Source organism: Peromyscus eremicus, chromosome 10 (assembly GCF_949786415.1).
Source record: "Peromyscus eremicus chromosome 10, PerEre_H2_v1, whole genome shotgun sequence".
NCBI classification, from domain to species: Eukaryota; Metazoa; Chordata; class Mammalia; order Rodentia; family Cricetidae; genus Peromyscus; species Peromyscus eremicus.
The window spans coordinates 66440206-66453313 of NC_081426.1; the positions used below are offsets into that span (position 1 = coordinate 66440206).

The 13108-nt window shown below is 45.4% G+C and overlaps 1 protein-coding gene across 1 annotated transcript in view; it reads right to left on the reverse strand.

Moving 5' to 3' along the window:
* The window catches only part of Lnx1 (ligand of numb-protein X 1), a 32772-nt gene extending 21892 nt beyond the window's left edge, over positions 1 to 10880 (reverse strand). The window contains exons 1-4 of the mRNA XM_059276025.1: positions 10645 to 10880; positions 9837 to 9989; positions 5404 to 5606; positions 1937 to 2308 (exon numbers count right to left, since the gene is read on the reverse strand). Of these exons, the coding sequence (XP_059132008.1) occupies positions 1937 to 2308; positions 5404 to 5606; positions 9837 to 9989; positions 10645 to 10795 (879 nt within the window). The 5' untranslated portion in view covers positions 10796 to 10880. The remainder of the gene's footprint in view (positions 1 to 1936; positions 2309 to 5403; positions 5607 to 9836; positions 9990 to 10644) is intronic.
* Between the last annotated feature and the right edge of the window lie 2228 nt (positions 10881 to 13108).

The window sequence follows — 13108 nt, forward strand, 5'->3', positions numbered from 1 at the left end:
CAGTAAGGATGCTCAAAAAGCTTGAGAAATTAACAATGGTGGAAACCCACGTGGTCCTGGCTAAGCTGCTAAGAAGTCAACTGCTCCATGTAGGAGGTGTCTATCTCTTTAAGGCTTTTCTTAACAGGCCTTGACTCTCCATGTGTCTTAACCCTGGGGACTTGTCTACCCAGGCTGCTGCTGAATAAGCTGAGGTGAGGGGTTCAACATATGTAAAGTTAGTCCAATTTAAAACAGTTGTGGCCTCTGTAATAACTCTTCCCTGAAGTAACGTAGGAAAAAAAAAAAAAAGTGTAGTTTGATGGGGGAGAACATGACCAAGAGGAGATGTTGTCTGGGAATTTCTTTGTGAGGCAAATGTGATTCATGGAGGAGACACACATGGGCAGCCTAGCCAACTGCCAGGGCTGGGTGGAAATTGGAGTCTCAATCTTTGAAGGGTACTTAGTTTAATCCCTGCAGCCGGTGTGTGTTACGAGTATCACATAAATAAAACCGACTGTTCAGAGACAGCAAGCTATTGCTTAGCTTTTTTTTTTTTTTTACAGCATCTAATTTTTTACATTTCTTTTCCAACTAGCTTTGCCCTAGCCTTTCCGAAAAATAAGTTTTCTTTCTGCTTATAAAGCAGATTGGCTTTGTTTAGTAAGCAAAGGGATTTTTTTAAGGAATTCCCACTATTAGGCAAGATTTTACTTCATACATTTACTTTGTCGGGAAAAAACATGTTCTTCTGTTATTAATCTTCAAGAGTAAAACGCCATGTGTAATCAAGATTTTTCCAAATAACATAACAGTTTTTCTTTTGCCTATTGCGAAAGTACAGTTGGCCAAGAGCTACAGGATGGGAGTTGCACTAGGTGGCCTGCAGAGGGCGCTAATAAGTGTAATGTGAAAAAATATTAACAATCCCCCTTAGGGTCAAAGTTTTAAGAATGGGGAAGAAAAAAAAAAAGCTAAGATAGCATCTTCCTGAAGGGAAAAATAAAAGGGGCTTCTCTTTCATGTAGGACTGTTTCATCTTATCTGTTTTTCTAGTCTAACTCTGTCTTCTTGGTTGTACAAAATCAAGGTGCTTTCAAGCTCTGAGAAGCAAGCACCCATGGCTGCCTCATTCACCACTGTACTGGGCACCGCTTGGTGTATAGAGGTTGCTCAACCAATGATAACTGAGCAAAGTCAAAGGGATAAAAAGTAGAGATTACGTCATAGGGTCAAAGAGCATGTAAAAACAAATGTAGATCTGGTTCTGTGGTAAATGGTTTGACAAAAAAAAAAAAATCCCTCAGAGATGGAATTAGTGAGCAAAATGTATTTTATATATATTTATCTGTTTCTAATTTGACTAATTTATTAGTTAAATAATTACATATAATAAACACATATTCATCTAGTGCTTTACCTTGTTAGGCATTGTTTTAGGTACTTTTAGAATATAATGTGCTACTACACTTTTCTAGATTGGCAGGTAACCATAAAATAGAAGCAAAGCAGAACTGGAGGACAAAGGTAGGGGGAATGGGTGGGGAGAGAGGGAGAGGGAGAGAGAGAGAGAGCATACACTCTAAGACTATCAGTAGAGGTCATGACCTGAGGTACACCATTAGTGTTAATTGAGTTTTTTGTTTTTTGGTTTTTCGAGACAAGGTTTCTCTGTGTAATTTTGGTGCCTGTCCTGGATCTCGCTTTTGTAGACCAGGCTGGCCTCAAACTCCCAGAGATCCACCTGTCTCTGCCTCCCGAGTGCTGGGATTAAAGGCATATGCCACCGCCGTCCGGCCATCGATTGGGTTCTTACTTGGACAGTAGCATTGAAACCACCAACCCTTTCTTGACTTCCCTAGAGGAAGGCTCACATGGCGCACATGATACGGGGCTAAGTGTTCCTGCTCATGTGGATGTTTCTGACTGGATCTTAGGGTGACCTCTGACCCACCTGAATCAGATGAGCTGCGCTTTCTGGACTGCCAAATCGAAGGTCATGTCCATTGATGGCCAGCACACGATCATTCTCCTCCAGCTGGCCGTGTCGGTCGGCGACACCACCGTTCAGCACGTTGAAGATGAATACCCCAGGTTCATCCACCCTGCGCACCAGCTTTATGCCGAGCTGCTCCTCAGGGCTGCTTTTGTGGAGAATTACATGGAAGCTGTCGTCCCGAGGTCCATAGGAGTCCAGTGCCTGTCCGTTGCCTCTGCTCCGGAACTTCTGCTCACGAAGTACGGTGAGCCGCAGCACCTGGCAGGGTTGCCGCAGGAGCCGCAGGGCATAGTTATGAGGGACGTTGCTGATGTCCATTCCATTAACCTGGGGGCGGGGCCATTTGATAGTGAGTGTACCTACCACAAGCCTTCTGAATAGGTCCAGGCCAGCATGGATTTGGTCCTCAGCATCACAAAAATCAAATGAATACAAGCCCAAGAACACAGAGTTATCAGGACATTGTCCCCTAGCCTGCTCTGCTATCTCTTTTTAGCCTGTATTCAAATACCTCATTTTCCACAGTAATTTTCCAACATCTATGGCTCAGCACTGCCTTACACAGACCCGTATGTCTATTTGTAGAATCCTGGTGATGATTTCTGTTGCCTGCCAATTTTAGTTTTTCATTGATACAGAAGGAAGAAAGAAAAAAAAATTGAAAAGAAAAAGACACTCTCCTATTGTACTTAAATGATAAGGTTTCTCTGTGTAGTTTTGGTGCCTGTCTTGGATCTCACTTTTGTAGATCAGGCTGGCCTCCAACTCACGGAAATTTGCCTGTCTCTGCCTCCTGAGTGCTGGGATTAAAGATGTGTGCTACCCTGCTCAGCTCAAATGACTACATTCTTAAAGTGAGGTACATGCAGAGCACAGGCCTGGCCATTGATCTGCACCCCAACACCAGATGGTGACATCCAACACTATTTAGAACGAGTTGTTTTCTTTCCAAAAATCTTCAACAAAATTTTTCTTACTGAGTTACTTATACTTTCACCTCCAATTACTCCATCTTTGTGTGTGTGTGTGTGTGTGTGTGTGTGTGTGTGTGTGAGAGAGAGAGAGAGAGAGAGAGAGAGAGAGAGAGAGAGAGAGAGAGAGAGAGGAGTGTTTGTATGTTATGGTATCTGTGTGAATGTGCCTGAGTGTGTTTTCACATTATGTTATCTGAGCGTGTGTTTGCATATTACAGTATCTGTGTGAGTAGGGCTGTGTGTGTGTGTGTGTGTGTGTGTGTTTGTGTGTGTGTGTATGTGTATGTGTGTGTATGTGTGTGTGTGTGTGTGTCATGACTCAGTGTATGTGAGTGGGCCTGAGTCTGTGTGTGTGTTGTATGATATGGTATCAGTGTGTGGGTCTGAGTGTGTATGTGTTGTTGACACAGAATATGTGAGTGTGCCTAGGTGTGTGTGAGTGTGTTGTATGATATGGTATCTGTGATTATGCCTGTGTGTGTGTCAATGTGTTATATGATACAGTATCTGTGAGTGGGCCTGAGTGTGTGAAGGGGCTGTTGTCTATGATACAGTATCGTGAGTGGGCCCGAGTGTGCATCTGCTGGTGAGTGTGGCAGTGTGCATAGGAATGTGAGGTACCGAGGCAGATGTCCGTAAGGTCTTCTGCTGCTCTAACTACAGAGGACTGTGGGGGCTTGGATAATTTCAAGCAAACTAATGCACAAGGACGTTGCTGGGCTATTTACTGAAAGGCCGATCACTCTACAGCACTCCTTCGGCATCCCAAAGCTAGGCCTCTCATTTGGACCTCACTGACAACCCCCCAAGCTTGCTGCTGCATCTGACTTTCTGGCTTTAATTACCCCGGCTCCACGGGCCCAGCCTGGAGGCCACAGCCCCCAGTGTTTGTCACCGCTCTGAGGAAAACAGTTCCCAGCATCCCTGCACTCTGCTTAGATTTCAGGAGTTTGCTAAGATTGCTTGTACTTGAAGCCAATTGTTAGAGGCACGTTGGAATGAGCTTTGAAAGGGCCTTATTTAAGGTCAACCACTGCCTCCTTCCTGCTGCAGCTCAGAGATGGACGGGGCTCCCTCAGTGAAGACAAGGCACCCCTTTGTCCAAACACAAGGGAACACTACCCGGAAAGGTGGCAGAGTCTGCTATCCCATTAGTCCCCCACCCAGGAAAGTCACGGTCACCTGGTAAAAGTCCCTGGCATGTCTTTTATCTTCAAGTTGCCTCCAGATGAGGGCCAAAGAATAGAATTTTCTTACGCAGCTCCCCTCCCGCTCCAAGGCACAACAGTTTCCGCTGGAGCAGGGAGAAAGCCCTGCTGTGACTGGGGTCCCAGTCTTTGTGGCCCACTTGAGTGATGGGCCCTGCCTGGTGCGACTCCCCAGAGACCAGTGGGAATGTTAACATTTCTGCAGGAGCTGCTTTCAATTATTTCTCCTCTTATCCCAATTAGTTTGCCAAACAAACAGCTCATGTTGGGGGACAGGAGTTGTCCCTCTGCTGGCCGCAAAGGGTGAGATGAAACTGTTATCTGAGTATCAGATTAGAAGTAGATGAGCAGGGAGGGTGCGCTAGTCCCTTTGGGCTCACATTTGACATCTGTCTGGTAAACAACAGTTCTCCCCACCCCCTTCCTTTCTGTCCTGAGAACTCTTCTGTAAAGTCTTCCTTTCAACCATGCCTTGAGGACAGTGTGCCCAAGCCAGGTCATTCCACTCCTGACTCCTCGAGAATGCCTCTGGGTCATGAGACTAGATTTTCTGTAGAAGGGGCGTCTGAACAGAACTAGATCAAATACAACAGTTTCTATTCATCTGCTTTCCAGTTTAAGAAAATATATGCTCCAGTCTTATTTTATACTAATGTTTCTTTTAAAAGGGGAGGCCCCAGGAGCAAGAAGAGAAAGAAAAGAAAGAGTAAGTGAGGAAAGAAAAGGGGGTAGCTGAGGAGAGAGAAGACAGAACATGATACGGTAGCAAAGAGAACTGTTTATAAATAGAGAGAGGGAGGGAAAGAATGAAAGACCCATCCCAGTTACATCAGAATTCTTCATATGAGATTTATCTCAGTGTAACTGTGGAAAGGGAGTGTCTATCTTTACTTCATGATACCCACTCCATTTGTCATCTACCTGTCCCCTTATCCATTCATCCACTCACTCATTCATCCACCTTTTTACCCACCCGCTCATTCATCCATCCACCTATCCACCCATCCATCTAATTATCTGTCCACTCATCCACTTATCCATCCACTATCGGCTCTGAAGGATTCTACCTATTCATCCACCCATCCACTTATCCACCCATCTTTCTGCCCAACCATCTGTCTATCTTTCCACCTATCTATCCAACCATTATTTACTTTTAAGGATTTAGATTATGGGCCTTTCATAGCCTACAGCTCATGATCTTGTAGCTTCTAGTTACACGATCATGCCTTCTGGGCACCTTGAGAATGATGTCTCCTGGCAGCAGCCGCCCATCTCTGGCAATCACTCCATCACGGTAAATATGCTGGATGATGATGTGGACCAACGGGGTTTCACTGCCTCCCACAAGCCTAATGGAGAGGCTTTCATTGGGATCCACTCTGTTGATTTTGATGCTTGTAATTTCCCCATCTGGAATCAGGTGGTACAACCTTGGGAAGACTGAAATGGACAAAAACAGTATTTGTTTCAGACCTTCTTGCCAAACTAAACTGTGCGCTGTTCCTTGTGCGTGTTTCCCACTTTCCTGCTTTGGTGCCAGCATACATTTCTCTGCTGGAATGTTTTCCAGCCTGGGCCAAAACTCAATTTTCCCTCCAAGGCATGCATGAAATAATCCCTTCCAATTAAACTCTACCCCAATCCCTCTTTTCCTTGCTGTCTCTAAACACATGATTCCTATAAGGCTGACTCTACTTCTCACAGCATTCAACCTTCCGTTATTGCTACTAATGATGATCTCTCATATCACCAACTGGACTGGAGAATCTAGCAACCAGCCTCACTATCAGGCTGCATGTAGCTGTCTTAACCTGGCTCTTCCCAATGTTACTAGTCCTTGGTTGACTGCTCCAATTAATGTTTATACTACTTGGAATACACATCAGAGGCAGTGATTTCTGGCCGCTCTATGGTTCTGTGCACAGATCTCTCCGTACATGGGAGCCTTCGGCTGATGCTCACTGCTAGAATAGGAACAAACTAATGAACAGATGTCTTCAGGGAATGAACCGCGATTGCATTACTTTCTTATCAAGGAACAAAAGCCGATTCTGCTCTTCTGTCCTCTTAGATTATTTTGGAAGATCTCAGAGACTCCACTTTTCAGGCTCGAGGAATTGTCATCCCTCTGGCAGATACTGCTGCCAATACCAGGCAGTCAGAAGACCTCGTTCATAGTCACGAAGAGGCCGAGATCACGGTCTCACGGCCACCTTCTGGAGGTGCCCCTCATCTACCTGGATCACTGAACTCAGTGCTGAAGAGAGGATCAAAGATCATAGGAGCGGGCGTTTCCTAACCTTAGTACTTGACCCAACCCTGGCTGTGCCAGATAGCAGCTGTCTGGGTCACTGTGCAGTGCCACAGTGACAGGCAGTCCTTTATTCACGTGTGTGTGTGTGTGTGTGTGTGTGTGTGTGTGTGTGTGTGTGTAATGCACAGTCAGGAAGCTGTGAAGTAAGGTGACCGTGTCAGGAACACCAGGCTTCTAATGACAGGCACACTCATAGCCTCAATAGTTTCCCAGGAGCCAGGTGCTCACAACTAGGTCAAAGGTCACAGGGACAGGCCCTAGGGACCAAGAACCCAGAAGTCTAGACTGACTGGCACTGTCTTTCACTCCAGCTGGAATATAAGTATCTAGAGAGGACACCAACTGCTGCGAATAAGTCACACCTAGTCCAGCTGGGAGGTGCTCCTTTGTGTCGCTAGAGGCTCAGTTAGGACGCAGAAGGCCGGGACAGTCAGTGTCCAGTAGCTGCTGACAGCTGCCTTCATCCCCAGGGTCACCTTGAATTCTGTCACTGAAAAGATACGCTATGAGCCTGATTCTATATAAGCCACTCTTCGGGACTATTTTCAAAACCTATAACCACAGTTCATTTGTATAAACAACTCAGCTCTCTACAAAAATTATACAGGAAAAAAATGATTTGCAATTACTATCCAGCCTAATTAACGAGGTGATGTAGTGGCCAGTGGAAGCCTGTGACTTGTGGGTCTTTAACTCCAGATTTAATTTAATGTCAGTGAATGGTTTCTGTGAGTCTATGAGTAGCAGTTGTAATCTGTCAGTTACTAGGGCGAACAGTATGTGGGTGACTGGGCTCAATTAATGTTCAAACTGCTCTGGTTGTATTAAGTAGGCTCTAAGCATGTGTCAGAACATGTCTGGTATCAAGGGGATGGAAATTTTTTGAAACATCATTTTAAAACAAAGCAAGTTTTGGAAATAATCATCAAAGCTCCCGATTCTCCCTCTTCCCCCTTCCTCCTTTACAAGAGATGCAAACATTGTTCTCCTTCAATGACCAGAGGAGAGCTGATTTAATTTGAAAGGACATGTCCAACACCACACTCTTAAATGATGCTCCTTAGAGCCAGACCAATGAGATCCCCATGAACTTTCAGGGGTGAAAATGATTTTTTAAACTGTCAAAATGGTCCTAGTATAGACACAAAAGAATTTGATCAAAATTCTGACTTCGTCTGAAGATTATAGGATTTGAAAACATTCTTATCTGTGCACTGAACTAAGAAATTGGAATGCGTACTTTCAGTCCTTCCGATGACCCTGTGAAGGTGACTTCTTATCCCTGTTTCCAGGTGAAGAATTAGGTTGGCAGCAGGGAGGAGATGGAGCGTGCAGGTTAGCCAGCAGCTGAGACACAGACACGAGAAGCCACACAGGCCCACGAGGGGAGAGCACGGAGAGCACGTGGTTGGAGGGCAGCATAGACAAGCCAGGGGTCTCATATGGTGCCCTGAGTTTTCCAAGGGCATGGTAAATAAAGTGCCTGGGGCTTTAACTTTCAACTCCAAAGAGTGTTCGGGAAGGTGTTGAAAGAGCCAGAGTTTGAAGTTAAACCCTGCCGTGTGTGTGTGTGTGTGTGTGTGTGTGTGTGTGTGTGTGTGTGTGTGATGGTGGTGGTGGTGGTGGTGGTGGTGGTGGTGGTGGTTGTTTAGCTGTGTGACCTTGGGCTACTTACCTAACTTCGCGATCATTTTCCTTATCTGAGAACTAGGAATGACAACCCTTATGTCAACGTTCTTATGACATATGCATGACTCAGCCCTAGCTGGTACTGAGGAGCTGTTCTTAGTTTTAATGCTATTATTTTACTGTATACATTTAATAAAAACCAGATGTGGTGCACGCCGGCAAGCCCAATACTCTCAAGAGGCAAAGTCAGGAGGATCGCGGTGAGTTTGAGGTCAGCCTGATCTACACAGTAAGTTCTAGACTAACCAAGGCTGTAGAGTGAGACCCTGTCTCAAAAAAATGGTAATTTAACCTAAAAGCTTCAATATGAAACGAAAAAGGTGGAAAACAATGTCTCCTCAGCTCCACTTACACTGGGGAAAACGGAAATCATACATGAACTAAGATACAATAACTTTCTCTCTGTGGCTTCACAGGTCAACAAGAGCATTTAGAACAAGTTGAGTAACCTCTATAGGCCTCAGTACACTTTGCTGAAAACAGGGATAATGACAGTGAACCATCCTGAGAACCACACCTCAGAGATGCTAGTGACCTTGAAATGTGCCCTGGTCATAGGGTTCTTGTGATGATTAAGTAAAAAAGGCACATAGAACTCTTAGAGTGTCTCATGTGTAGATGTAATGAGATAATAACGTAACAAGCCTATCAGTATGTGTTAGCCTGTCAAAGATACTTTTTCAAGGGCCCTTGAGATAGGTCAGTGGCTCAAGGCACTTGGTGACCTGAATTCCAGCCTCAGGCTCCACAGGGTAAAAGGGGAACACCAATCCTCACAAGGTGTCTTTTGCCCTCCACATGCACTGGGACACGTGAGTGCACCTATCTCTACCCACACACAATAAATACATGAAGAAAATTAAAGCAATAAATGAAAACAAAGGAACGAACTTGCTGCCTATTGGTTTATACAGCACTCATGGTATCTATGGTTTTTTCCGTTTCAACAGAAGACTGTATAGCGCCATGTGATGAGAATGAAATAAAATGCTTTCCCTCTCTAACTATAATAATTATTTTCAGATGTATTAAGCTGGCCCCTGAAGCCCAGGGAGCAGATGTGTTTACCCTCATCTGTGTAGAAAGACGACTACAAAAACAAGAGTTTCAGTCCTTACTCAGGTGGAGAGGCTAACCAAGGTGAAAAAACAATGCTGTACCCTTGGGAAGACAGGGATCATGGAGGGTGGGTGGTGATCAGACTGTCATCATTCCTGGAGTGACTTTGGAAACCCAGCCTGTGGCTAGCCTCGGGGTAGGGGTGGTGTGGAGACCCACAGAGGCTTCCTAGTGAGACCTTACTGAGCTTGCTTTACCCAGAAGGGATGTATAAGAAGATGATTTGGCCATGAGCATGGTTACCAGGTGTTTGGAAGGGTCTACACTTGGCTGTACAGTGTGCTTTGATCTTACAAGGGGGAGATCTTTCGCCTCTCCCCTTGGCATATTATAAAAAGCCCTTTTCAATAAACTTCAAGGCTGTTGGGTATTGACCCAGGCCCTCCCGAAGCTATCCCGTGTCTCTGTCTTTCTTCTCGTTGTCTAGGTCTATCTTTCTATCTAGTATTTCCTCATTCCTCTCTCCTCTACCCAAGAACCCTTCAAAAGGTGGGAGCAGGTCGGAGCTGGACTCCCACAGACTCACACAGGGTGGGGATTCTGATTACCTTCAGGGACAGTGGCATTCTCAGAGTTCTCCCTGCCCTGGTCAGCGTGGTTGGCAACGGTACTCCCGCTCTTTGTCCTTCGAAGAACACTCAGAGCTCTGTTAATCTTTTTGAAAGATCGGCTTCTCATAGTGGAGCGCTCAAAGGGCCGCGCTGAGGAGAGATGTAACGGAGACGGGAGTTACAGGTTCACGGCCATCATCCGTTAGCCAAGTGTGCTGCTATGTGCCTGTAATCCCAACACTCAGGAGGTTAGACAGGAAGCCCAGGAGGCCAAAGCCAGCAGAGGCACAGAGCAAGACTTTGCCTCAAAACAAAAGGCAACAACAGCAAAAAAAGAAATATTTTATGTATAAAATATATGAAGTAGGACAATAAGATACTGAAACAGTGATTGTCTCTTAGTGATAAGAATTTACCCGTACTTCTAATTTTTTTTGTAATGAAAAAGCATATCTTGCTTATATAAAATCTTTTCTCCTCCCTTGGGTTAAAGTGAATATAACAACACTTTCTATGGCAGGCAGAGGAGGTCCTCACGTTGGCAGGAACCATAAGTCATCAGGCCTCACCTCAAATGCCTTCACCAAGTCAGATTACACAGCCATAAAGATCCGAGCACTCACAGTTTCATTTCACTGTGAGTGAAACTGGAGTGGAGAATTGGACGTGGAGTGGCTGCCAAAACTACCAGAACCATTTCCCCTTAAAAAAACATTTCTAGAACTTCCCGCCACGAGTATTCTACAGAGGGCAATCCCAGGGAAAACCAAGCGCCCGTTCCCAGACACCCACCCATTTGACTCACCCCTAGTTCGGTTGCTCCGGCCAGAGTCTGAGGGGCTGGTTACTGGCTCGCCATCCTCTGCTGTGGACACGTAGGCAGGGTTGTCTAGGCCAGGCTCGTCGGTCATTAAAGAGATGGTGGCGGCTGCAGAAACTTCTGGGGAGCGTGGCATTGCTGTGAGGCTGGCATAGCCATCGGTGCAGCCGTCTTGCGAGCGCCTTTTCCGGTCCTTGGTCAGGCCGTAGTGGGAGGCACCTTTGCAGCTGGAACAAACCCAAAGGGGCAGTTAGAATGTTTAGTCAGGACTCCCCCAGTACACACATCTGTCCCTGGACATCCCTCCCCTTTCACACATATGAATACACTATATGCTTGCCAGCCAGAGACATTGATGACTCAAGATAGTCATTTTTAAAATCGCCTATTACATACTCCCAGCACAATCTCCACATTGGCTGCTGAACAGTAGGCAATCAAATCTACCTGACTGGGTGTGAGGATGGAGATCTCTAACACTTGGACTTGGCAATTGCTTCTTACTGGTGTCTATTTTGACTATGAAAGCCCTTCATCACATTCCCACTCTTTTCTTTGGGGTTCGATCCCACAGCATTGGACATAAATATACGAGGACACTCCCAGGTCCCGTATTTAGCTGACCATGGCAACAGAATTGCCCTTGCCACAAAGCCACAAGGGTTACTTGGAACTGCTATTCTCTAGGGGTAGGCGTGGTGGCTTCCATTCCTGTTCCATTCCTAGGTCTGGTAGGGCCTCCCATGCTCTTCAGAGGGACCAACACCAGGGACTCTCACACACTGGAAAATGTCGTGTCTCACAGCATTGGAAAAGAAAAACATCTTTGATGGCTTGTTATTAACAACAGAAAACCCTTCTGTCCATTTCCGTTTTTCTATCCATCTTGCTCATTTCATTCACCAAGAACCAAACTTTGTAAAGTAGACCAGTCATTGGTAGACTAGGGAAAGGGTGGAATGCTCAGGGCTCTGAAGACCGATGTTTGAGCCAGCGTAGATCCTTACTTTTTCACGAACACATTTCCTTACCACTAGGCTAGTCATTTCAGTTTACTGACAAAGGTTTTGGTCAGGAACTGGAGATGTTTTGCACTGTTGGAGAGGGTAGCCAGATGACACGCTGCTGTCCCAACAGAAATCGCATTAATGAACTCCTCCGAGGGGCCATTTGCCTAATGTAGGTGTGCTGATCATGTTAGTCTTATCCGTTTATTACACAAACCCCTTATCAAGGGTTCTCAACCTGTGGCTAGCAACCCCTTTGGGGGTTGAGCAACTCTCACAGGGGTCTCCTAAGACCATCCGAAAACTTAGATATTTACATTATGACTCACAATTTACATTACGATTCATGTAGCAAAATTACAGTCATGAAGTAGCAATGAAAATAATTTTATGGTTGGGGGTCACCACAGCATGAGGACCTACCTATATTAAAGGGTCACAGCGTTAGGAAGGTTGGGAACTGCTGACGTGTATGATTGAAGTCTTTTATTTTCTACTTATTTGCTTATTGTTCCTTTTTACATTAGAGAGCATGTGTGTGTGTGTGTGTGTGTGTGTGTGTGTGTGTGTGTGTGCGCGCACACACACACGGGACCTCACCCAGAAGTCAGGGAACACTTGTGGGAGCCATTTCTCTCCTCCTGCCACGTGGGTTCCAGGGATCGAACTCGGGTCCTCAGGCCTGTCAGCAAGTGGCGTTATGCATTGGCCCATCTCTCTGGCTCTCTAGTTTTATTCTTTTTAAAGAAAGAGCACAGTAGCTACACTGTGACAGAACTATTTAAAATGAACATTTATTTATTTATCTATATATCTATTTATTTAGGTTTTCTGAAACAGGCTTTTGCTATGTGGTCCAGGCTGGCCTGGAACTCACAATCTTCCTACCTCAGCCTCTTGAGTGCTGGGGTTACAGGCATGCACTGCTGCACACCACCGAATAAACATTTGCAACCTTGAGCGATGCTTTGTGTTCTTGACAGGAGATGGGAGCTCCTGTGAGTCTGCCGTTGGTGGGCTTCAGACTGACTGTAGACACACAGAACTGACTGGAGGGATCCTAGAGGCAGGATCAGAATACTTGCCCTGATTGTACCTAGCTGTGTGACCTGAAGTAATTAGATCAGACGGTTAAAACTTGGGACTGGAGAGACGACTCAGAGGTTAAGAGTTCTGGCTGTTCTTACAGAGGGCTTGAGTTTGCTTTCCAGCACCCATGTCAGATAGATCGCAATTACCTACAACTCCAGCTCCAGGAGATCTGACACTCTTCTGGCCTCTATGGCTCTCTCTCTCTCTTTCTCTCTTTCTCTCTCTCTCTCTCTTTCTCTCTCTCTCATAATCAATCAATATACTCTCTGTAAACAATTCATGCACCTCAGAAATAAATTTGACAAACACTAAAAATTATCCAAACCTCTTAAGATTTTCATCCTACACAT